General features: G+C 45.1%; 5 protein-coding genes and 1 non-coding gene across 19 annotated transcripts, besides 1 other annotated feature; 2 read left to right on the top strand and 4 right to left on the bottom strand.

The window, feature by feature from the left end:
• Nucleotides 1-467: 467 nt before the first annotated feature.
• On the bottom strand, nt 468-2,974 carry ifc (infertile crescent). 2 transcript variants are annotated; one of them, NM_057246.5, is made up of 2 exons: nt 2,430-2,974; nt 468-1,706 (listed from the first exon to the last, which is right to left on the bottom strand). In NM_057246.5, the coding sequence occupies exons 1-2, from the start codon at nt 2,825-2,827 to the stop codon at nt 1,139-1,141; spliced, it is 966 nt and encodes a 321-aa protein (NP_476594.1). In that variant the 5' UTR covers nt 2,828-2,974; the 3' UTR covers nt 468-1,138. The 2 variants fall into 2 exon arrangements, with proteins under 2 accessions (NP_476594.1, NP_001260118.1); NM_001273189.1 differs by lacking the exon at nt 2,430-2,974 and adding an exon at nt 1,828-2,244.
• Nucleotides 2,975-3,412: 438 nt separating this feature from the next.
• Nucleotides 3,413-7,558, bottom strand: eIF4A (eukaryotic translation initiation factor 4A). Of its 6 annotated transcripts, none has more exons than NM_001273188.1 (6): nt 6,501-6,728; nt 6,086-6,312; nt 4,698-5,311; nt 4,380-4,603; nt 4,102-4,296; nt 3,529-3,979 (listed from the first exon to the last, which is right to left on the bottom strand). In NM_001273188.1, coding segments are annotated over exons 1-5 (1,212 nt in total). In that variant the 5' UTR covers nt 6,503-6,728; the 3' UTR covers nt 3,529-3,979; nt 4,102-4,151. The 6 variants fall into 6 exon arrangements, with proteins under 6 accessions (NP_001245907.1, NP_001260117.1, NP_723139.1 ...); NM_164670.4 differs by having other exon boundaries at nt 3,743-3,983; nt 6,501-6,959; NM_057247.5 differs by lacking the exon at nt 6,501-6,728 and adding an exon at nt 7,487-7,558 and having other exon boundaries at nt 3,763-3,983.
• Nucleotides 4,154-4,190: a mobile genetic element.
• Nucleotides 7,559-8,303: 745 nt separating the features above from the next.
• On the top strand, nt 8,304-17,207 carry chic (chickadee). Of its 6 annotated transcripts, none has more exons than NM_205913.3 (4): nt 8,304-8,369; nt 9,618-9,910; nt 12,540-12,711; nt 15,648-17,207. In NM_205913.3, the coding sequence occupies exons 2-4, from the start codon at nt 9,800-9,802 to the stop codon at nt 15,743-15,745; spliced, it is 381 nt and encodes a 126-aa protein (NP_995635.1). In that variant the 5' UTR covers nt 8,304-8,369; nt 9,618-9,799; the 3' UTR covers nt 15,746-17,207. The 6 variants fall into 6 exon arrangements, with proteins under 6 accessions (NP_995635.1, NP_477016.1, NP_001245905.1 ...); NM_057668.6 differs by having other exon boundaries at nt 8,304-8,371; nt 15,648-16,119; NM_001258976.2 differs by having other exon boundaries at nt 8,304-8,475; nt 15,648-15,998.
• A 1,089-nt stretch (nt 17,208-18,296) lies between these two features.
• Nucleotides 18,297-19,463, top strand: asRNA:CR43465 (antisense RNA:CR43465). The gene has a single exon (NR_047908.2).
• Ucp4B (Uncoupling protein 4B) lies at nt 18,297-19,463 on the bottom strand. 3 transcript variants are annotated; one of them, NM_135133.3, is made up of 2 exons: nt 18,763-19,463; nt 18,297-18,693 (listed from the first exon to the last, which is right to left on the bottom strand). In NM_135133.3, exons 1-2 carry the CDS (start codon nt 19,418-19,420, stop codon nt 18,338-18,340), a joined length of 1,014 nt encoding a protein of 337 aa, NP_608977.1. In that variant the 5' UTR covers nt 19,421-19,463; the 3' UTR covers nt 18,297-18,337. The 3 variants fall into 3 exon arrangements, with proteins under 3 accessions (NP_608977.1, NP_001245904.1, NP_723135.1); NM_001258975.2 differs by having other exon boundaries at nt 18,297-18,683; NM_164666.3 differs by having other exon boundaries at nt 18,671-19,463.
• A 97-nt stretch (nt 19,464-19,560) lies between these two features.
• Nucleotides 19,561-20,756, bottom strand: Ucp4C (Uncoupling protein 4C). Its single transcript, NM_135132.3, has one exon. The coding sequence runs from the start codon at nt 20,637-20,639 to the stop codon at nt 19,632-19,634; it is 1,008 nt and encodes a 335-aa protein (NP_608976.1). The 5' UTR covers nt 20,640-20,756; the 3' UTR covers nt 19,561-19,631.
• Nucleotides 20,757-21,539: the final 783 nt, after the last annotated feature.

The raw sequence follows: 21,539 nt of genomic DNA, 5'->3' as shown, positions 1-21,539 counted from the left end.
CTATGATTGTGGACACTTGAGGACATTACTCATTCAGTCTACCAAATTCTACCAAGAATTGTAAATATGTATAATGTATACATAATTATAAGGGTTCTCCGGTTCTCCGGATTAAGACTGGATAACCAAATTTTGAAGATCAAAGCTCTTTTAAAGAGCACCTTAAAAGAGGAACATGTTGATAATACATCGCATTCCAGATGGCGTAGAATACAATACGACAATACAATAGACATATAGATTAAGTAACTAAGCCATGATTAATCCAATCCAGTTGGCTGCAAAGCAGAAAAACATCCTCGATCTCCTAGGTGCACATTCTCCAAGGTGTGAGTTATCTGGCAAGCAATTCATATAACCGCATTGCCTACCTTGTCGTTCCACAGGTGCTTATCGAAATTATCATTATCAGTTGATAGCACTGTGCCCACATGACTGACGTGCGACATGCAATCGGCGTAAGCAATAACTTTGCAAGCTTCAAAAAGTTTAATTGGTCACAGAGTCGTTACAATACGATGTTGTTATTTATTTCATTAGTTTGCTTACAAATTTTATAGTGTATTCTGTACATGCAGCCACCCCGGTCAAATTATTTAGACTTTATTCTTAGGTAACAGTTTCAAGAGTCTATCAAAAATAGTAGTTGGTTGCTTGATTAGTGGCTTGCTATCGGCCAGGGTGGCGGCGATAAGGATTAAGATTGATCACACCAAATCGTGTCTGCACATAAATGATCTGAAAGCAATATAAATATGTATCGAAAATACTAAGACAATAGTATAATAGGACAAGTATTACACACTAGATTTAACAGGCTTTCCAATTTATGAGGTAACAATTAATTAAAGCGCTCGAAAGTGCCTCTCAGTTAGGCCAACGAACCTAACTAAGCTCACACTCTAGCAATAATACCAAAAACTATATCCACGTAATTGTTCATATCAGCCGCTGCAAGTGTCCGAATGCCCCTTATCTAATCACAGAGATTAGCTGGTGCTATGTGTGTGGTTGTTCCCCTTATTTCTTCTGCATCCGCTGTAAATGTCTCTACGGTGTATATATACATAAAAAAGCCGTTTTAGGTCTAACGCTGAGATTACATTCATGGCAGGAAACCTTGAATAGCATCGATGGCTTAGGAGGCCAGGCCGCGCTGGCGTCGCTTCACGCGTGCGTAAGGTCCCACTGCTGGGTCCATGATGAAGTCGTACAGAACCCGGGTCCAGCTGGTGTGCTGTGGCATTGTGTCGTAGAATTCCTTAGCGATGCGCTTAACCTCTGGCAGCCTGGAGCCGGGCACCGCCGGAAAGTCGTGATGCTCGTTGTGGTAGCCCACATTGAAGGTGATCCAGTTGAGCGGACCGTAGTAGGAGTACGTCTCAAAGCCCTTGGCGAACATGTAGTGCTCCGAGATAAAGTGTCCGGCCACCGGGTGCAGTCCCATTGCTAGAATACTGCCGATCAACAGATAGGCCAGTGGCTTCCAGCCCAGAAAGTAAACGATCAGGGCGTTGAAAGTTAGCTGCACCACGGTGTTAATAATCTCCAGGCGTGTAGGTGGCTTCGGGTTAATAATCAGTGGACGGAAAATGTAAAAAAAAGGCTGCAGGCACACCCACAGAAATTTTCCAAATGTGGTGTCAAACAGGCGCGCCTCCAGCAGTGTGGGTATGTCAGTGTCAATTGCCTCATCACCTTGGTAACTGAAAGGACAAATAAACGTTACAGTTTATTGAGCTGGTGAACGGTGAACAATGTATGCATAGCATGTAGTTAGCAATATAATTTTTTTAGAATGCAGATAGTTTGTGATGATTTACGTACATGACTTATTTTAGACTTAGTTGGGACTGAGAAGCGAACATTTGGGATTGGGACGTTGTTGAACGACAATCAATGATCCGCCCAATGGTGCACCTGGGCGATAAGATAAACACTATCTACGACTAGAAACATAGTGAATGACTGTAACTGTAAACATAAACAACACTCATAAAATTAGTTTGAATAATATTTCGGGAACTTTTTGCGGAAGGCGAAGCAGTGACTCAACTGAACGCGACTTGCAGCCGAGAAGTCGAGTGGCAAATCACTGAGCTACGTGACCAATTGAGCGCCTATTCGGATACACATATAACTACAACCTTATCTAATCGGCGCAATTAAGACGCACTCGATGCCCGGCAAAAGGGAACAACATGAAAACTGATTCACAAGTTTGCGGGGTGAAAATTCACATGAAACCCAATGGAGAGCAATCAGTGTTGAACAACACAAGCCGGCTTTTAAATGGATAAATGCGGAATGGGATGATGTTTTCGCTGTTTACTGTGTGACTACGCCCTATTGCCCAGAGAAAAGTGTTAATGCCCATGTGTGCGTGAGGGTGCGGTTTAGGGTATGAATTCGAACCGATTGGCACGTACCGGTGATGTTCCAGATGGTACTTTTTGAAGGAAATGCTCATGGGCAACCCGATGGGCAGGTTGCAGATGAAGCCCAAGATCCGGTTGTGCATAGGTCTGCTGTGTCCAAAGGCCAGGTTGTGCGAGATCTCGTGAACGGCCAGCATCAACGAGTGGTTGATGATGCCGCCGAAGCAATAGGCGGCCACGATGAGCCACGACCACGACAGGTCCTTCACGACGAACAGCGCCAGGATCTGTGTGAGCACCATTGCGCCGGCCACCCACTTGAAATTCGGGTCGTGGCCAAAGAGCTTCTTGATCTGCGGGTACTTCTCCAGTATGATCTTGCGCCGCGAGGCGTGCGGCTCCTCCGTGTACACCCACTCGAAGTCGGTGCGCGAAACTTTCTGTCCCATCTTGGATGCTTGGACTGGTTGCGGTTATGGGTTATTACGGGTGACGTGCTACAGGTCGGTGTTAGTTGGCCAACATTATCGACCGGCGCGAGGAAGGAAACTGTCCAAACATCCAACTGGGCGGATTGAAAAATTAATATGACCTGACGTGATAGGGCTGCGAGTCGAATCGATAGATTATCGATAGCTTGTTATCAGAATTTCAACCGATAAGTTGATGTGAAGGCTTAACGAAATGCAACTTACCCACTGCGCTTTCGTTTTAAAAGTATATGCAGTGGAGTGGTGTTGAAAGTTTTAAAAAATTAGTTTAACTTTTGGAACTCATCTTGCTTAGAGAGCTGGTTTTAAAGCGAAAGCTTATGAAATTGGCTAAAAAGGTTTGGGTTAATATGAGGTTAACCCAAACCGTACGTAACAGATACATAAAAACTTTTCAAAAACAGCCATTTTCGTTCTACTGTTTTGAGATAAGGAATTTACTTCCGCTTTGTTAAACATAATCTACAATACCACCCAATTGTATATATCCACAGCTATATCAACTCATGCTATACACCCAATAGCGGCAACCATATATTTTTTGGCCATACCCCGAAAGATATATAGCTATATGTTAATACATTTATAGATCTGGGTGGATTCGCTGTGTGTTCGTGTTTAGCGTAAAATGTTGCTTCGGTTGTCAGCTGTTTTTTAGGAGTGGTATATTTAAACATAATGTGTACATATGTATTTTGTTTTGTTTTAATATATTTTTATCAATAGTTCTAGAAAAAGCTAAAACAAAGGTGCGGCAAAAAGGTGTTCTGATATTGTGGCTTTTGCGTTTAGTTCCTCGCTCTTCTTAGCAAGTGGTATCTTGTACCTGGTTTCAGATATTACTTTTTTTAGATAGATGCAAATGTTGTTTTAAGTTTTGTTTTTTTTTTTTTATATATTTGTATATATTTGTTGTTGCTGGTTGACAACGCAGTTTTAAAATTGATGATACACAGAGAACTAAATGGATACAGAGGGGTTCCGGCTAATCGGCAATTGGTGGTGGTGTTGCTGCCGCTTCCGCTGCTGCTGATGTTACTGCTGCTGCGCCGCTGCTGAAGATGTTGCTGCTCTGTCCTGGTTTAGTCCTTTTTTTGGGTGGTCGGTCGGCTGCCTTTTCGAATTAATATTTGAATAATAAATATTTAACTTGACTTGTTGATCTTTGAATAATTTATAGTTGCGCTCGGTTATCGATTTCGCAGTTCTTGTTTGCTGTTTTGCTCACTCACTTTTTGTTTAGAATTCTTTCTTAGTTGTTTTGCGGCTCAGCAGAAAAAATTTAAATCAAATCGGCAATATTAGCAGGCATTTCCTCAATTGTTGTGTGGTAGAACTGTTCAATATCCTTAAGGATTCGTCGATCATCATCTGTAATAAAGTTGATCGCAACACCCTTGCGACCGAAACGACCACCGCGACCAATTCTGAAATAGATTGAAAGTGATGGTATCATGTTTAGTATAGCACATAGCTGAGTAGATTCAGGGGCGAGGTGGTGAGCACTTACCTATGAATGTAGTTCTCGCGGTTCGAGGGCAGATCATAGTTGATGACCAACGACACCTGCTGCACATCAATACCGCGCGCCAGTAAATCAGTGGTAATCAGAACACGAGACGAGCCCGAACGGAATTGTTTCATGATGACCTCGCGATCACGCTGCTCCATGTCGCCGTGCATGGCCGAGACGGTGAAGTTGTGGATAGACATCTCCTGGGTCAGTTGGTCCACCTGAAGAATGGGTAGACATTTTTGTTAGCAACTTATCGGCTTTGCGATTGAAACTAATCCAGCTTCACACAATTATAAGAATGAGTGAATTTACCTTGCGACGGGTGTTGCAGAAGATTACCGACTGGGTGATGGACAGCGTATCGTACAGATCGCAAAGGGTGCCCAGTTTCCAGTTCTCCTGCTTCACGTTGACGTAAAACTGCTTGATACCCTCAAGGGTCAGTTCCTCCTTCTTAACCAGGATGCTGACGGGATCACGCATGAAGCAACGGCTCACTTCGAGCACATCCGGCGGCATGGTGGCGGACAGCAGGATGACCTGCACATCTGGGGGCAGCATCTTGAAGACATCCTGGATCTGATCCTTGAAACCGCGGGACAACATCTCATCGGCCTCATCCAGCACGAACAGCTTGATGTACTGGGTGCGCAGCACCTTGCGGTTGATCATGTCGTAGACGCGGCCAGGAGTGCCCACCACCACATGGCAACCGGATTCCAAGATGCGGGCGTCTTCGCGCACGTTAGTGCCGCCAATGCAGGCGTGCGAGTGCACCTTCATGTACTCGCCGAGCGCCATCACCACGCGCTGGATCTGCGTGGCCAACTCGCGAGTGGGGGCCAGGATCAGCGCCTGGCACTCGCGAATGCTCGTGTCGATTTGCTGAAGGATAGCAATCGAGAAGGTGGCAGTCTTGCCAGTTCCTACGGAGGAGATTAAAGGTAAAATGGTTAGTATGCAGAATAGTGTGTGCTACGGACTATACACAATTACTTTTCTAACTATGTGATATTCTTATGGAAATTCAGCAAAATTCCAATTTTCGACTAACCAGTACGCCATTTGTTATGCAATTCTGTTAGGCGTAAACTTGAATGACGGAAAGATCAATGGAATAAAGACAGTTGTCCATCGTTTCATCAGGTAGCTGATGTGCCATTTCAGGGTCGAGCTGGCCACTAATCCCTGCCTATACATCGATAGGCAGGTGCAAGTGCCAGAACACAAAACAGGAGTTGAGAATGAACTATATTAATATGTATATAGAGCCTCTTTTGCAGAGCCTGCAAAATGGATTAGTGCCGAATGAGCAATGTAGGTAGATCGCATTTGGAACAGATGACCTTAAAAACGCATAGCAGCTGGAATTCGCCAAGAGCGCTCGAAGAGCGACCTTCTTTCTGGGAACTTTCTTCTGGCCTGGCGGCCGAGAAACCGAAACGCAGCTGGTCAGCGAAAAGTGGCGCGCAAGCGCAACGACGCCGACAATCGAAGAGAGCGGACGGAAGAGAGAGAGTATAAGGAGAAGAAAGAGAGTGCTGCAAAGCGGAATTTCAACAAAGAAATACAGGCGCAGCGGCTGAGTCATCGTGCTGTTTTTTCGCCGATTTTGCACATTCTCGAAAGTTTTTCTTTGTGACTGATCGAGGGGGATGATGGTGAAGATGATGATGGGGGACTCGGAGCCATTTACTCACCCGACTGGGCCTGGGCAATGACATCGCGACCCCTCACACAGGGAATGATGGCGCGCTGCTGGATGGCCGACGGCTTCTCGAAACCATAACCGTAGATGCCGCGCAGCAACTCCTCGCGCAAGTTCATGTCATCGAAGTTGTCGTACACCTCGTGCCAGGTGGACTCGATGACGCCCTCGGGTTCCATGCTGGCGGGGCCATCCTGAGGTATCTCATTTCGGTCATCCCTGCAAGAAAGCGAGAATGCGTTAGTGGGGCGGAACAGTGGAAACAACAACAAAAGCAGTAGCGGGACGGGGGTAAAAAATTTTCCAGCCACAATTGTTGGTTATGGCGAATGGCAGAAAAGCGAAAAGTAAGTAAGGCTGGTGGAGGGAGAATCGAAAACCGCGAGCGCCGCTTGGCAACCACTCACATTATCAACAATAAAGAATTGACTAGGTAAACTTATATCCTGAATTTCGACGGCTTGGGCCCGGTTCACTCAATCAACTGTTTGCCTATTTGTCTAGAACGAATAACGGAGAATTCGGGCCGAACGCCGACTGTGTTGTTTTCTCGAGCTATCGAGCGCTTTGCTTTTAGTCCGTTACGTTTGTGCTGCGATGCGCTCTGCGAAGCGGTGACTTTACGTATGAGACCGAAAGCGATAGCTAGGCAGCCTTTTTGAGCGACAAGCGGCGAGAGTCCGCCCCTGAGCGTGTGCGAGCGGGACGACCCTAGTGTCGTTCGTGTCAATGTCAACGGGCGAGAGCAGCCGAGCGATATTAGCACGTAACAGTGGCGCCAGTGTTGCCTAACACCAGTTGCGAATGGTAGTAGTTGATCGAAAATAGCAGTAGTTTTGACAGTACGGCGGGGTGGGGATAGAAAAAAAAAACCGACTGACAGGCAAATATTCCAAAGCAAATCGAAAATTGAGTTGGAGCAAGGCTAAATCAGCCCACGAATGCCGTCGTCCACTAAAGATAGAATCAGCGGTCTGCGTCATTGTCCAGTCATGAGTCAAGCGAACGGACGGACGAGAGTGCATAAAATCCAGTCAAGTGGCGACACCGACGTCACCGGACTTCAACAAAAGTCCCCAGTTCGGAGTTCTAGGTTTCGCCAAGGCGAAGGGGGAGGGGTGCAAAGACCGAGTCCAGCAACAAAACTCTCTTGGAGCAACCACTGCGCTCGCTCTCTCTCGCTCGCATGGTGGCTGCCTCTCACTCCCACTCCCTGCACTGTCATACGGGCGTGTAATTTTTTTCCACTCATTTTGACCGTCAGAAATTTAAAATCGCGTTTTTTGCATTAAAACACGCGGAAATTATGCTAAGCAGTTGCGGAATCGATGCGGCACAAGATCGCCTTGCGGCTTTTTACATTTCAAACGCTTAATCTAGGGTATATACTAACATTTTCTGAAAATTATTTGGCACTTTTTATACACGTGCTGCTACTGATTTGTTAAAACCAAGCAAAAGAGGCTCCATCTTGCAAAAGTTTTAGTGATGTAAGAAAACATTAGCGACTATCGATAGATCGATCGCCAACTATCGCCAGATGTTAGCGGATATCCGGCAATTTCGCTGCGGCTTCGCAGTGTGTATGGTAAAGAAAAACAAAGCATAAAATAATGCAAATATTTTGAATTCAATTTGTATTATTTTGCACTTTTTTACGTTATTTTGGAGGTGCCACTTGAAGTTCAGGGCTGCAGACCCAGAGCTGGGGTGCCTGACTTCGCTATTTTATTTGCTATCGATATTACGCCCATCAAAGTTTTCCACCAGTATAAATATTTAAACCCGAATCTTATATTTGTTTAATAAATTTGATTGTAATATTGTTTTCCAACAGATTACATTCTCTTGTTGTAAAGACTTAATTGTAGTATTCAACCATTTGAACAACAACCTTATGTGAATCATATTATACAAATATATGAAAGTATGGAATTTTACATATGCTGCTATTCAGTGAACTGTTTTTAAATCGTGGGACTGGAACCGGCCAGCTATTTGTCTTAGTAGCTTAACGATCAGTGTTGTTTTGAATCTTTTTGAGTTTAAGTACAGTAATCTTATCTCATAGTACTCGAATGTGGAAGTGAATTTAAACTTTTCATGCCGCTGGTCTAACCGGGACTTACGAAGGCAAATAGCGAATACAATCGATTGCGAGGAATATCGTGATCGAATTTTGGCACACATCGATTGTTTCGAGCGAACAGCGACTTGTGTTCCAGTACTACCGCTTGTCGACGGTCACTCTGAATTTTTACCGCAGCGTGTGAACAGTGTGAGTGCCGTGGGTTTCCTGGAAATCCGTTTAGAAAGAGATTTCTCTAGACTTACTGAACGTGGGGTGGTTCGACAAAAATCGAAAACCGACCAACACTTTGGGTAAATTGCGTACAAAGCGACTTTCGTGCTGGGTGCACGCCTTAAATGGCGAAAACCCACACATGTACGCGCTACTTGGCCAACCGCGTTGGCTGTGCGTCGCCGTCTGCGGGTGTGTGTGTGTGTATGCCTGTGTGTATAAGTGTGCAAAAAATTAAGTGGGAAAAGTTCAGCAGCAGCCGGTCGGTATTCGGCATACGGCATTCGGTACTCGGTATTCCATTCGATTTGTCAAGCAGCCAATGCTAACATATTGCGGGTGCGGTGCAGCGCAGCACATTATGATATGTGAGATGGGATTCGAACATATAGGCGTTGAAATTAAAGGCTATTTTTAATTTATGACAGTTACTCAGTGCCGGCCAACAAAGTGACGATTCATAACACTCACTCGGAGAGCCGCCGTTGAGTCATCGTCTGCTCTCACTCGCTCATTTGCATTGTCCGCAGCCGGCTGATTAATAACGGCCCGCCTCGTACGACCGTCTCGCTCACACACCCACTCCAGGCGCACCGTTGCACTCGCCCTGGCTACGGCTCTCGCTCGCTCACTCTCTGCCCCACTCGAAAGCAGTGGCAGTGGGTGAGTGAACGGGTGACTCACGGCTTGGAATTGAGCGCTTTGGAGCAGAGGCAAGGCAAGCAGCCCCCTGCAGCGCGCACTCTTTCGCCACTCTCTCTCCATCTCTCACTCTCTCGAGTGGGTTTTCTCGAATTCAAAATCGGTTTATGGTTCTGCTTTGCGCTCATTCGACTTTTGAAATCCGCCTCGAACGCTTCGAAAATTCCCAGCGAGTCGGACGTGTGTGTGGAGCTGCGGCGTACGGTTTCTGTTTCTGTCTGTCTTGGTCTCCTTGGTCTTGCTCTTGCTCTTGGTCTCATCCCCCGTGCGTGTGTGTGTATATATGTGAGTTTTTCGGAGGCGGAAAATTAGGCGCTTTGTGCAATGCATCACAATCAAAATCACTAGATATATATACTTATATGTATATACATAAATGTGCATAACACAATTCCGCCGATACCCGGTAATTTGTCAAGGGCGGATGCAACACCCACTGCCGCATGATAAAATACGATACGATTTGATAAATGTTAATCCATCTCTCTCTCTCTCTCTCTTTCTCCACCTCTCGTTGCAGTTGAAAGTAAGTTACCCCAAGAAAAAATCGTCGGTGTTGCGGTTTTTCTTTGTCTCCCTGCCAATTTCGTGTGACCCCCGAAACGAAAGTGCGACTCGCCGTGCGGTAAAGCAACAGCGATCCATATCCAGATCCATATATATCAGTTCAACTTAATCCGCACCCACGACAAACAAAGCACCATGAGCTGGCAAGATTATGTGGACAACCAACTCCTGGCCTCGCAGTGCGTGACCAAGGCGTGCATCGCCGGCCACGACGGCAACATTTGGGCGCAGTCCAGTGGCTTTGAGGTGAGTACGTCGAACGGAATGGACTAATGGACGGAAAGCGGTTGGGAAAACCCATAGAATGGAATTCGGACGGAAAAACGGATAGTTGACAATGAATTTTCGCAAGTTCAAGGGTGTGACTCTCGCGCTGTCTTCCTCTCGCGGCCGCCATGATAACTTTCATTTGATAAAGAGCAACTCCCACCCCTTCGCCCTCGCCCTTGTCAGTTTCACCCCCTGCAGCGCCACTCCTGCGCAGGCCCGCTACCCCCTCCTCTCCCGCCTACGCTTTTGAGGGAGTGTGCGTGATCATACAACCCAGCAGGGAGACCAATTGGGCGACCTAGCCGATACGGATGGATTTCTGTTTATCGGTGACTAAGGAGGTGCAGCTTCGCTTCGCGGTAATCACCAATGCACTTGCATGCGGCGATGAGTGTGTGGTGTGGAGAGCGGGGGCGGGGCCGGGACCGGGAAATCTGATATCAGCGCAGCCGGTTCGAATGTCTGCGGTGCTGTGCAACACTGGTTCCTGATAATGCAGCCCACAGGCGCCTGGCATCAGCCCCACCCCTTCGCTATCGCTCGCCTTTATCGCACTCAATACAGACGGACCGTTTCCTCTGCGGCGACGGCCAAAATAAATGCTCTTTATCGGAGCGAAATACAGAACCAAACAGAACAGAACCAAAATGAAACGAACAGAAGTACAGAAAATATCTTGAGCATGCGATGCCGCGTCACCAGCGCAGAGTGAATCGAATTGAGTGGAGTTGACTCCGCTTCGGCTTCTTTTACTGATTTCGATTCTGAATCTGAATCTGCTACCTTCGAATGCGAATGCTCTGAGTATTTCTCGTATGCGCGCCACGTTTTCGCCCTTTTGTGAGTGTGGCTGTCTGTGTGCGTGTGCAACTTCCTGTCGACTCCGAATCCGAATACAAATACGAATCCATGTGCTCTTATCCTGCTCGCTCTCCCAGCGAGATTCCACTCGATTCGGGCAGCCACTCCCTAGTGCTTTGTCCGTCGAATGAAGTTCATCTCGCCGCTTATTAGATTAGGAACCGATTTTGGCCAAATTCGATCCGCTGCCTACGTCACCTCACCATCACACTCATTCTTTTATCTACCTGCCATTTCTGCACGCGCATCACTTTCGTTTTATTATCTCTCGCTGCCTTCGCAGGTGCCTTTGTTGTTTTTCCCAACTTCGCATTACCCAAGTTACCCAGTTTTGATCTTGATTCGGATGAATCATTGTGAATACTTAGCTTTTTCCTTTTCCGATTGATCAGCTGAGCTGGACCTTGTGAGAGAGTTGTGTTTTTGGGCTGCTAATAAAAGTTTATGATAAACACATTTATATACATGGCTTTGCATTGAGAAAACCGACTTTGGGTGACAGAATCTGAGTGCCATCGTGTGGCATGTTCATTCATTGAAAAACTACCAATTTAGGAGATTTTTGGCACTTGTGGAATTTTCGCTATCGCCGCATAATGAGCTCCGCTTAGTTATTAACGTTTTTGGCATAGCTGTCTACGCAAAACCGGCTTTTCGCGACTTTACTGCTCTTCTGCTCTGCTCTCCTCTTCGCATTTCTTTCTCTCACGCGACGCGAGTTGCGCTCAATGGAAACTTCTCGATGCCCAATTCGAGTGGCATTCGGATGTGTCACCGTTCGGCAGCCGCAAATGAGTAACTATCGGTTGTGCGAGATTTTCAAATTAATTTCCCCACTCACCCCCCGGCAAAAGCAGCTGTTACCTGGGGGATGGGGCTGCCAACTTGTTATGCATTTGACCAAGGCTATTGACATTGGTGCTACTCTCTCTCTCCCTCTTTGTCTCCATCTCTTTTGTTCTCTCTCTTTCTCTGAACGGACAAGTCGCTCAAGTGTGCAAAACTTGTTTTTAAAATCCAAAAAATCAAGCCGGGCACGCATCCCGAGACCCACAGTATCATATCCCTTAGCCAACTCTACAGCCTCCTTGTGCCACACCCCTCTGTTTCCACCCCGGTATCGAGTGGACCACATTTGCTAATGAGTTGGCAGTCGTCGTCGATGGTGCCTACTGTTTTCAAATGGGTGGTGGTTTGCTCGCGGTGGTGGTGCTTGTAGTGGTGGTGGTGGTGGTGGGTTTGCCTTTGTTTGCGTGGGTCGTCTGCAGCTGATTAGTGCGATATTTCAACAGAAGGTTTTACTTTACACACATGTCTCGCATGTCTTTTTGCCCCGAAAACATGCAACCTCCCCTGCAGGCGACTACCCATTAATTGAACCCAACACAACCAATATTTCATACCACCGTTCAAAATGTTCGTTTTTTTGCTCTCTTATGGTCCTTTGAATTGTTGAGCCTTTTTCAAAATGATGATTTTGCAAGTGGGATCAACGCAATATGATGAAATTCTCTCTCAATCTACTTGATTAAAGTTTTCAATATAGTTGAATTTATTAGGTACTGGTTTCTGATTCATACAATGGGTTTACTAAAGATTTGATGACAGTATGTCTGAGTTCATTTGATTTCTAATGCATATGGTTAACTAAAGACCAACATGACCACTAGTCCACCTTATTACTACAAAACAACTATCCACAATCAGCGGGCACTAACTCCAAACTTTCCTTACCATCTTGCAGGTGACAAAAGAGGAGCTCTCCAAACTGATCAGCGGCTTTGACCAGCAGGACGGTCTCACCAGCAACGGCGTGACACTCGCCGGCCAGCGGTACATTTACCTTTCCGGCACAGACCGCGTGGTGCGCGCCAAGCTCGGCCGGAGCGGAGTGCACTGCATGAAGACAACACAAGGTGAGTTGGCATTCAAATAAGTAGGTCTACTCATGTAATCCTCCGCCACTCTGCGATAAATTTTCCAAGTCAGAAAGTTTTCCGCTTATCACCTTCGACTTTTTTACTGTTGTTCAGTTAGCACCAATTGGTTAGCTTGCTATATATTTCATTAAGAAATTAATATTCATTAATATTCTGGTTTATTTATTGCGTTAAGAACGAAACTAAAATCACATACAGAAGGTTTAATCCGATTGCTCAGTAATTGTTTAATAATTTTTGTTTTGCCAAAAATGTGTTGTGATTCATTGGTTCTGGGAATGTGTTTCCCAAATTTGATCAGGTTACTCACAGTTTCGACATTACTAATCTGTTTGCCGTTTTAAGTACAAAATGTATTTCCTGAAGATATCCTAATCCATTTTGAGCAAAAAAAAGAAAACAGAGAACGACATACTTAATATATGGATTTTAAAAGTGTATATTAATTCTAGAAACTTGATGCTTTTTGGTTGATATTTGATTTTATTGTGGTTTAAGTTGTTATAAGATTTCGTCACTTGCCTGCAGAAAATTAGTTTAAATATGTAAAAAAAAAGAAACATTAAAATCCCGCAAATTATGCATACCGAAAGTAGTAAAATTTTGCCATCCAGTTTTATGGAAACTAAAAATTCTAGTTTGAGCGTGGAAATTTCTGCAAAGTGGTTCCGCTGTTATCGATGCGTTGTCTGCCCCACCCCGATAACCATTATCAGATGTTTTTTTTTTTATAACCGGAGCCAAAGCAAACGGGGAAAAGACATTCTACAAAATGTTTAATGCCACTCGTTCTCACAGACTTATGTGACTTATCGCTGGTGAAAAGAATTTAATCCAAAGCCCAACACACCAAAAGAAGATAGATAAGTAGTAAGGCCGTTAAATAAATTCGAAAGTTCTATTGAGCGAATTCTCGCCCGTTGGTTTTTTGAGTGAGTTTGGAAAAACCTACTTAAGATCTTTCTCAGCTTTCAGATCTGTGACATTTAGCGCGAAGAATTCAAGGAAAATGAGAGTTATCATTACGATTTTACGGTCGCTGCTGCTGTTGATGCCTTGCTCCATTTACGGGGTCAACGAGCAGTGATGCCTCATTGTTTTTTTTTTTTTTTTCGTTTTTCAGCCTCTCGAGATGGCCAAATGTTTGAAAACCCCATTCGCGCTCTCTCGGCCAAATTGGTTTTTGTTTTTGCTGTTTACGTCTACGACGACGACCAGTTTATTTGCTGACGCGCCAGCCGCGCTTCCATATTTGTACAGTTTTTGCGGCAACTGTTGCGCACTGGCACACACACACTCACACAAATTTTCACGTCAACACGGACAAGGCGGCCAGCCCACCAGTACGGCCGCCACCCGCCGCCCACCGCTGCATCCACAAGCTCAAGGTTATTGCCATAATCCATTTCAAGTGCAAATGTGTTGCACGGTGCGTGTGAGTGTGTGCTGTGCAGCCAAACGCCGAGACAGTGGAGTAAAAATAGAAAAATTGGCCACAAATGGCAAATGCTGTTTGTTGTCAGCTCGCCGCTCCTTGGCTCATTCCCTGGTCCGCTTTGGACCTGGTCAGCAGGCGGCCCAAGTACTACTGTCTTGTGCCTCTTGTTCCAAAGGCGCCTTTCAGCTGATCGGATTCTTCGTTCGCACTGCCACATTGTTGCATTGGTACACTGCAACATGCGCCCTACTCGAATTACCACCCGAGTGACCCACCAGCCAGATTTGCTGGAGCGTTGACTAGTCGCCTTAAATGTGTCATCAAATAGTCACTTTTGAGCAAAACAACTCTCGATAAGACCTTGTTTTGTTTTTTTTTCATGCTCGAAAAACTGTTTGTCTGGGAAGAATGCAAAGCTTACAATTTCACATTATATACTGCTGCACTGCTGCTGTTTAAAATATGGTTTCAGCAGGTAGCTAAGTTGAATTGATTTAGCTAACAAAGTTATTTTTTCAAACCATAGATACATATTCATTAATTTGCTATAACACTAAATGAATACTGGAATTCATTGGAATTTGAACCATTAAACGCTGCCAAGCCCTATATATATATATATAAATCTTTTATATATGTATATAAAACATACAAAGCTGTCGGAAACTAGCGTTATTAACAAGTTGGTTATTGTTACGGTCATAATTGGCATGTAAATAGACTGGCGTTATCACCTATTGAATTCAATATTGACTTGTGGGCTCTCCCGCAAACTGTTGATAGCCGCCGACATGTCACCGGAGGTGGTGGTGCAAATGTGGCGCTCTTCTGGCTCATCGGCTAGTATGGCTCGTGGATACGAACCAGGTTTATTGACCCCCGGGCGATATGATTCGATTCGGCTGCTGAGCTGGCGTCCCAACTCGACACACAAACAATTGGGTGTCCATCAGAGTTGGCTGCTCATTTGATTAATGCATTAGCCTAGCCACTCAACTCGAGACCTGTCAATCGGGTCCGTTCTCGTTTGCTCTCGAGTTGTCCAGTCGTCCGTCCAGTTTTCACCTGGAATTGCGGCGGACTGGCTCGCTCTTTATTGATAGCTTTATTCATAATTTCCAGCTGGCCGTAGAGATGCTGCTGCTGCTGGCTACTGCTGTTGTAAAGCAACGGTTAGTTCTTATTTCTCCGCCGCTGACGGTGGCTTTCTCCTCGCTTTCGAGAGCTTTGTCAAGCGGACGGACCGCTGCGAAATGTAATAAATGTCTGATGTGACAATGGCGATGAAAATGTTTACCAACGGATAGTGTAGATAATGTAGATAGGTATATAGGAAGGCAGATGGGAGAGGTATATTTTCCTTTTTCTACGAATATTAATATCCATATGTAAGACTTCCCCAGCAATATCTGTTTACATCTCAATAACTGATGTCACAATTCCTAATACATTTTTGTTCTTTCATCTTTTGCAGCCGTGATCGTTTCCATCTACGAGGATCCCGTTCAGCCCCAGCAGGCCGCTTCCGTGGTAGAGAAACTTGGAGATTATCTGATTACTTGCGGGTACTAGGAGAATAGATCAACACAAACACCCCCATCAACCACAACAACAACAACACACACACACCAACAACTACAACTACAACAACAACAGCAGCAACAAATTTGATAAGAGCGAACCGTAAATGAACTAATAACACATAAAAAGTAATTATTAATATTTAAATTTATGGGAAAAGAAAAACCAACGGCCAAGAAAGAATTTGCGGTTTTTTGTGTGTAGCAGAGGAAATGGATCGAGTAAAAATGCATATGCTTGAAAGAAAAAAAAAATGTCAAAAAACGCAAATAACTACCCAACTACAAAAAAATTATAAATTTCTGCATTATTATATTTAAAACTTTTTGGTTTATACGATAAAAATAAAAGGAAAACACAAAACTATAAAACGCCCCAATCAATAGTTAAGAATTCAGTCCTCAGCTTTGAACGAAATTTACAAAAACAAAAAAATCATAAAAAAAAGAATAAAACAAAAAAAAATAAGAACATGTATTCGGCAACCTAAATTGTAAGCGAAAAGAACTGCAAATGCAACCAAACCAACCGAAAATCGAAAAATTAACAGATTAACAACCGAGAACAACAACGCAAAGCAACGCAGGCATTTTTTGGAACGATTTTTTTGTATAGCAATATTTACACAACCGATACAGTTTATGTATACTCGTACATAAATCCACACGCAGGTTTTATATAGAAAGAGTGAAGTGAGTGAGAGAAGATTTCGATTTGACCGGAAAGGAAGGAGGGATGCGAAGGGAACTGAGAGGAGAAGAAGGGCAGAGATGGAGAGTAGCAACCAGTATAAATAAATATCTCTCAACATATATATTTATATACGTAAACTATTTGGAGATCCACGATGCTCTATTTTTATATATGTGGTGGTGGAGGGACGAAGCCCAAATGGAAGAAGAATCGTGAATTTTTATACACATATGAAGTCGAGTGGGTTGAACTCCGAACGATATATCCAAAACTGAAGTATCAGATGTGGTAGGTGTTCATATTCAGATTCCGTTTTCCATTGCCAGCCAGTCTATAAGTAGGTGCCTCTCTCATTCTCCGTTCGATGTTTGCCATTATCCATATTCCATCGACTGCACTAGGATTACTCATTCTGATCCCGGGAATCCGGTATATTTATTGTCATTATCAGCATTTTCCTAACGATAGCGTAATGAGTAGTTGGCCATCGTTTGATGGCTTCTACGTTTTAGCTAAACTCAAATCTAAGGTCTTCTTTCGCGCTCTCACACAACCCCCCCAACCATGTCTCTCGACCAGCTGCATACCCTCGATTCCCAGCCAACAGTCCCCGGTAAACATTTTTCATACGAGCTAGGGAGAACTTGAAATGAAAACCGAATGCATAAATCTATGGATATAAATCATATAAAATACGATACTTTAATACTATTAAAATGAAAAGCGAGTGAGACAACCGAGTGTGCTCCTCACAAAAAGTAAGCACCTTGCGCATTGTTCTTTCTATCTGGGTTTTGGTTTTTGGTTTGGGTTCTGGGTGGCATGGCTATCAGAAATCGATGGATCATTGAACCGCGCTCCTATCGCGGTTCCCAAAGTCATTTCATGGTCGCATTAACAATTCTCTGTGCATTTATGGTTTCTTTTAATTATTTTAGAAGACAGCAGCAGTCGGCGCTGCGTTGGCCATTTTTGGTCTGTGCGATTGGATGGTTGGCCAGGTTATTTTCGTCGACGGGCAATCGTTTCAAATGGCTGACGCAACGGCGCAATTATTTTTCGCCAAAAAAATGTTCATAAATAAAAACAGATATTTATTTATTAATTTTTCTCTGCGCCTCGTCCACTTCGCAGCTGCTTTTTCTTTCAGTAATTGTCGTTTTTGCATACTATTGCTCGCCTGTCATCCGCTGCCAGAGCGAAAAGACATTGACCCACATTATCCATCCATGCCAGCGAATGTCTGATCTTAATGCTATCGAAATTTCTGGCGAGGAATGAGTGACAACATTTGGACTCCATATGCTCACTTTCGCTCTCGAGATGTTCGAAATATTCGTTGTCGCTACTTCTGGTAAAAACTCAAATTAATCACGGAAAACGCTGGAGTGGAGTGGCGATGGAGGCGGGCGAGCGAGGGTGCTCGACCACTTTTATCAGCCGTAAAATTAATCAAACATTATTATTTATTATATGGCCTTTGGCTCTCGCAACGCCGCGCAATTTGATGCGCGTGTGCCTTGTTTTCATCTCCAAACGGAGCATTCAAATATCTTTCGCCCCGGGCAGTGAGTTGTTTTCCACGTTGGTTCATTCAATTAAATATGCTAATTTCAGTTTTCACCGTTTTCTAAGCGCTGTTTTGGCGGGTTGTCTACTGGCTAACAGGTATTGTAACATTGGTCGCCATTCAATCACTCAAACTTGAGTCAAATGGCATTAAAGGTTACCCATATAAACCATGTGGTCACCGCATACCAATAGGTTTATCCATTTACTACGGAATTCGTTCTGATTGACTTAAGAGCTTGGCCCTCTAACTTTCCCATCAACTTTCCTCCAGGATATTAATGATATTTTACTCTGTTATATTTTAAACTGCATCTTTAGCTAGTAACCTTCGCTGCCACGAAACCGTCTAATCTGCTCGAAGGTCATCCAGAACACCACGGAGGCAGGTCCGACACGCATCCAATATGGAATGAATCCCTTGTACATGGCCAAAAAGCCCTCCTCTCTAACCAACCTACTTAAGCAATCCAGGGAGCCCTTGTAATGAATGCCGCGTCCCTGCTCATCGGTTGGCTGATTCATGATCCGGGACTTGACCACGTCCGCTGGCAAGCTCAGAATGGCATCCGCTACGCCGGCGGTCATGGCGGCTACGAACTGCACTTCTCGGTTATCCACCAGATCGAACTCGGCAATCAGAAAGCGTTTGCAAAAGTCATAGCAGCTGACGTCCCCTTTAGAAGGAAGGGGTGATATTGAACATATCTGAACCTGACTGATCCAATCCCGATTTTAAGGCTCACCTATGGTCACGAGTGCCGAGCGCCATGTGTTTGGAACAGTTCCCTTCCAGAGACCCACCACACCACCCGTTCTGTAAATGGAAGTCAGGGCCTGGAGCACATTGTGAATGCGTGGAGGCTCGCCCCTTAGACGCCGCTGTCCCTCCATTTGCATTTGGATCTTAATCAGCTCGGTGGGATTCGTTAGTACGCTGGCAGTTGCGCCGGCTAAGACGCCACTGATGCAGGATCCCAGGAAGGATAGCTGCGGCCTGCCGTCCTCGTCGGGCACGATCATCTTCTCACGCATATAGTCGTAGGTCAGCATTTTGATGCCACTGAAGAGCGAGTGGCGGAACAGCATGGCGGATATGCCACCGTAGAGCTTCAGCAGACCCTCCTCCCTGACGATGCCCATGGCAGTGGCCAGCAGACCTCGGTACTTGGCCTTCTGACCCACCCTGCTCGCGATCTCGCCCTGGATCTGCATTCGGGTCTTGCACATATCGAAGGGATAGCCCACAATCTCGGCACTGCAGGCGGAGGCGAATGCCGTGAGGTAGAGTTCAACCGGCGGAGTCTTCTTGTTGGTCACCAAGTACTCCAACTTGGGTCTTTCCTTCTCCTCCGAATTGTCCCATTCTGCTGGCCTAAAGACTGTGTTAACGCCTTTTCCCATTTAAGAGAAATATCTTGAGTGTTTGTTGTGTGCATTGGAATATAAAAAATAAAATAAAGCAAAATTAAAGACAACAAAATCATTTCATATTAACGAATAGGATTGGGATTAAAGTTATATTTATAATATGTATAATAGATGGTTTGACTTGCACCTTTTATTGCGTGTTAAAAGACATACAAAATACGATAGTAAGATTGATAGTTTGCTCCTAAAATCCACTCTGGCCTTCCCACTGACGCAGCTGCTCGACGGACAGCCAAAAGAGCACTGAGAACGGTCCCAGCCGAAACCAAGTGGGCATTAGGCCCTTATATAACGTGAGGACACCCTCCTCCCTGACCAGCTTCCTAACGCAGTCGAGGGAGTTCTTGTAGTACAGATTCTTGCCGCTCTCGTCCACCGGCTGGTTCATCATCCGCGACTTGATCACGTCCGCCGGCGTGCTGAGCACGGATGCCGTTAGTCCGGCGCACATGGAAGACACGAAACGCAGTGGCAGGCCTTCCTCCAAGTCCAGCAGGCGCTTGAAGGTGCGCTTACTGATATCGTAGCTGCCCACATCGCCGGTCGTCATCAGGCAGGCACGCATGCAGCTGGGCCCTACACCCTTCCACATACTGGGCAGTCCGCCACGGCGGTAGATGTCCACGAAGGCCTGCACCATGCTGTTCACCCGCACATCATAGCCCAGCTGGCGGCGGCGTCCTTCCGTCTGCATTCGCACCTTGACGATGTCAAAGGGATTGGCCAGTGCCTGGGCAATGCAGCCTGCGGTGAAGCTGCATCCCAGCGCCATGTAGATCTTGAGCACTTCCTCGTTCCGCTCGTTCTGGTAGAGAAAAGGGCGCCGGAAAACGTCGTAGAGAACAACACGTAACGAGTTGAAGATAAAGTTTCGGGTCACCATTGCCGAGAAGCCGGCGTAGAGCGACTTGAATCCCTCCACTCGGATCATGTTGGTAAGAGTTGCCCGGAAAGTTGGCATCGCTTTACCCGTCTTCTTGGCCTGCTCGCCATCTACCTGCATCCGGGTCTTGGCCACGTCCAATGGGAAGACACACGACTCGGCCAGATTGGCTCCAATGAAGGTGTTGACGTAGAGCTGGAACAGATTGCGTGCGGTTAGTGGATCAGCGACGTTTGTTGGCGGAAATCGCGGCTCCTCTTCGATTTCCAAGGATCGAAGATGCCAGTAGTCGCGTTCAGCTTTGTCCATTGTAAACTCGTAATTTGGTCGGTAAGTGGTAAGTGGAATTGTATGTTTGGAATTGTTTGTTTAGAATTGTTTGAAATGTGTTTAGGTAGCTACAATTTAAGTGTTACTATAAATAGACGACATACCAACAGGTGGTGTCTGCGATTGGACTAGTTTCTCTTTAGTATATATAATATCCATCTATATACATACAAGGAATGCTATCCCAGGATACGAGTACTTAAAACTCAAGTATGGTCCTTTGATTGAAGTACCCAGTCGGATGGTGAAACAGAAGTGACTTAGTTTAAAGACCACGGAATACACACCCCACATTCATAAGGGTTCATTAGTCATCCCGGGGTACTGGAGGCCACTCCCGCGTTGTCTTACAAGTGGGTCAGGTCAGTTACTATGAAGTGCCCCTCACTCCCGACAATCTAACACTCGCTGACCGACTGACCGATTTGGCTAATGTCGGGCAACCCAACCAGCAAACACTTGTGTGTCATATGTTTCGCACACTTTACGAAAGTGCTGATCAATCCAAAATCGAAAGAAACCTGAGGAGTTTGTTGAACTGTCCACCATGCCAAAAGAAAACGCTGGTCGAAATTTGCAGGAATCAGCTGAAATCGAAGCAATTGAATATGTTTAAGTATGAATCCAAATGCTCTATTATTATAGGAACTCTTTTGATTAGTAACGAATTCAAGATGAACATATTACAAAGAAAGTATGTTATAAAGCTTGCTCCCTCCTAAGTATCTTCATAATGTATATACAATTTTCATAGAATATAGCATTAATACAAATAATCTATTTATTGTTACTAACATCGGCTACTTCGGTTTGAATTCACTTCAACTTCGCACATGGAAGTGTATTTTGGTTACGATTCGAACCCCTTTTGGCCAGGTC

Source organism: Drosophila melanogaster, chromosome 2L, assembly GCF_000001215.4.
Source record: "Drosophila melanogaster chromosome 2L".
Classification (NCBI taxonomy): Eukaryota; Metazoa; Arthropoda; class Insecta; order Diptera; family Drosophilidae; genus Drosophila; species Drosophila melanogaster.
This window is presented reverse-complemented; position numbering and strand designations above follow the sequence as displayed.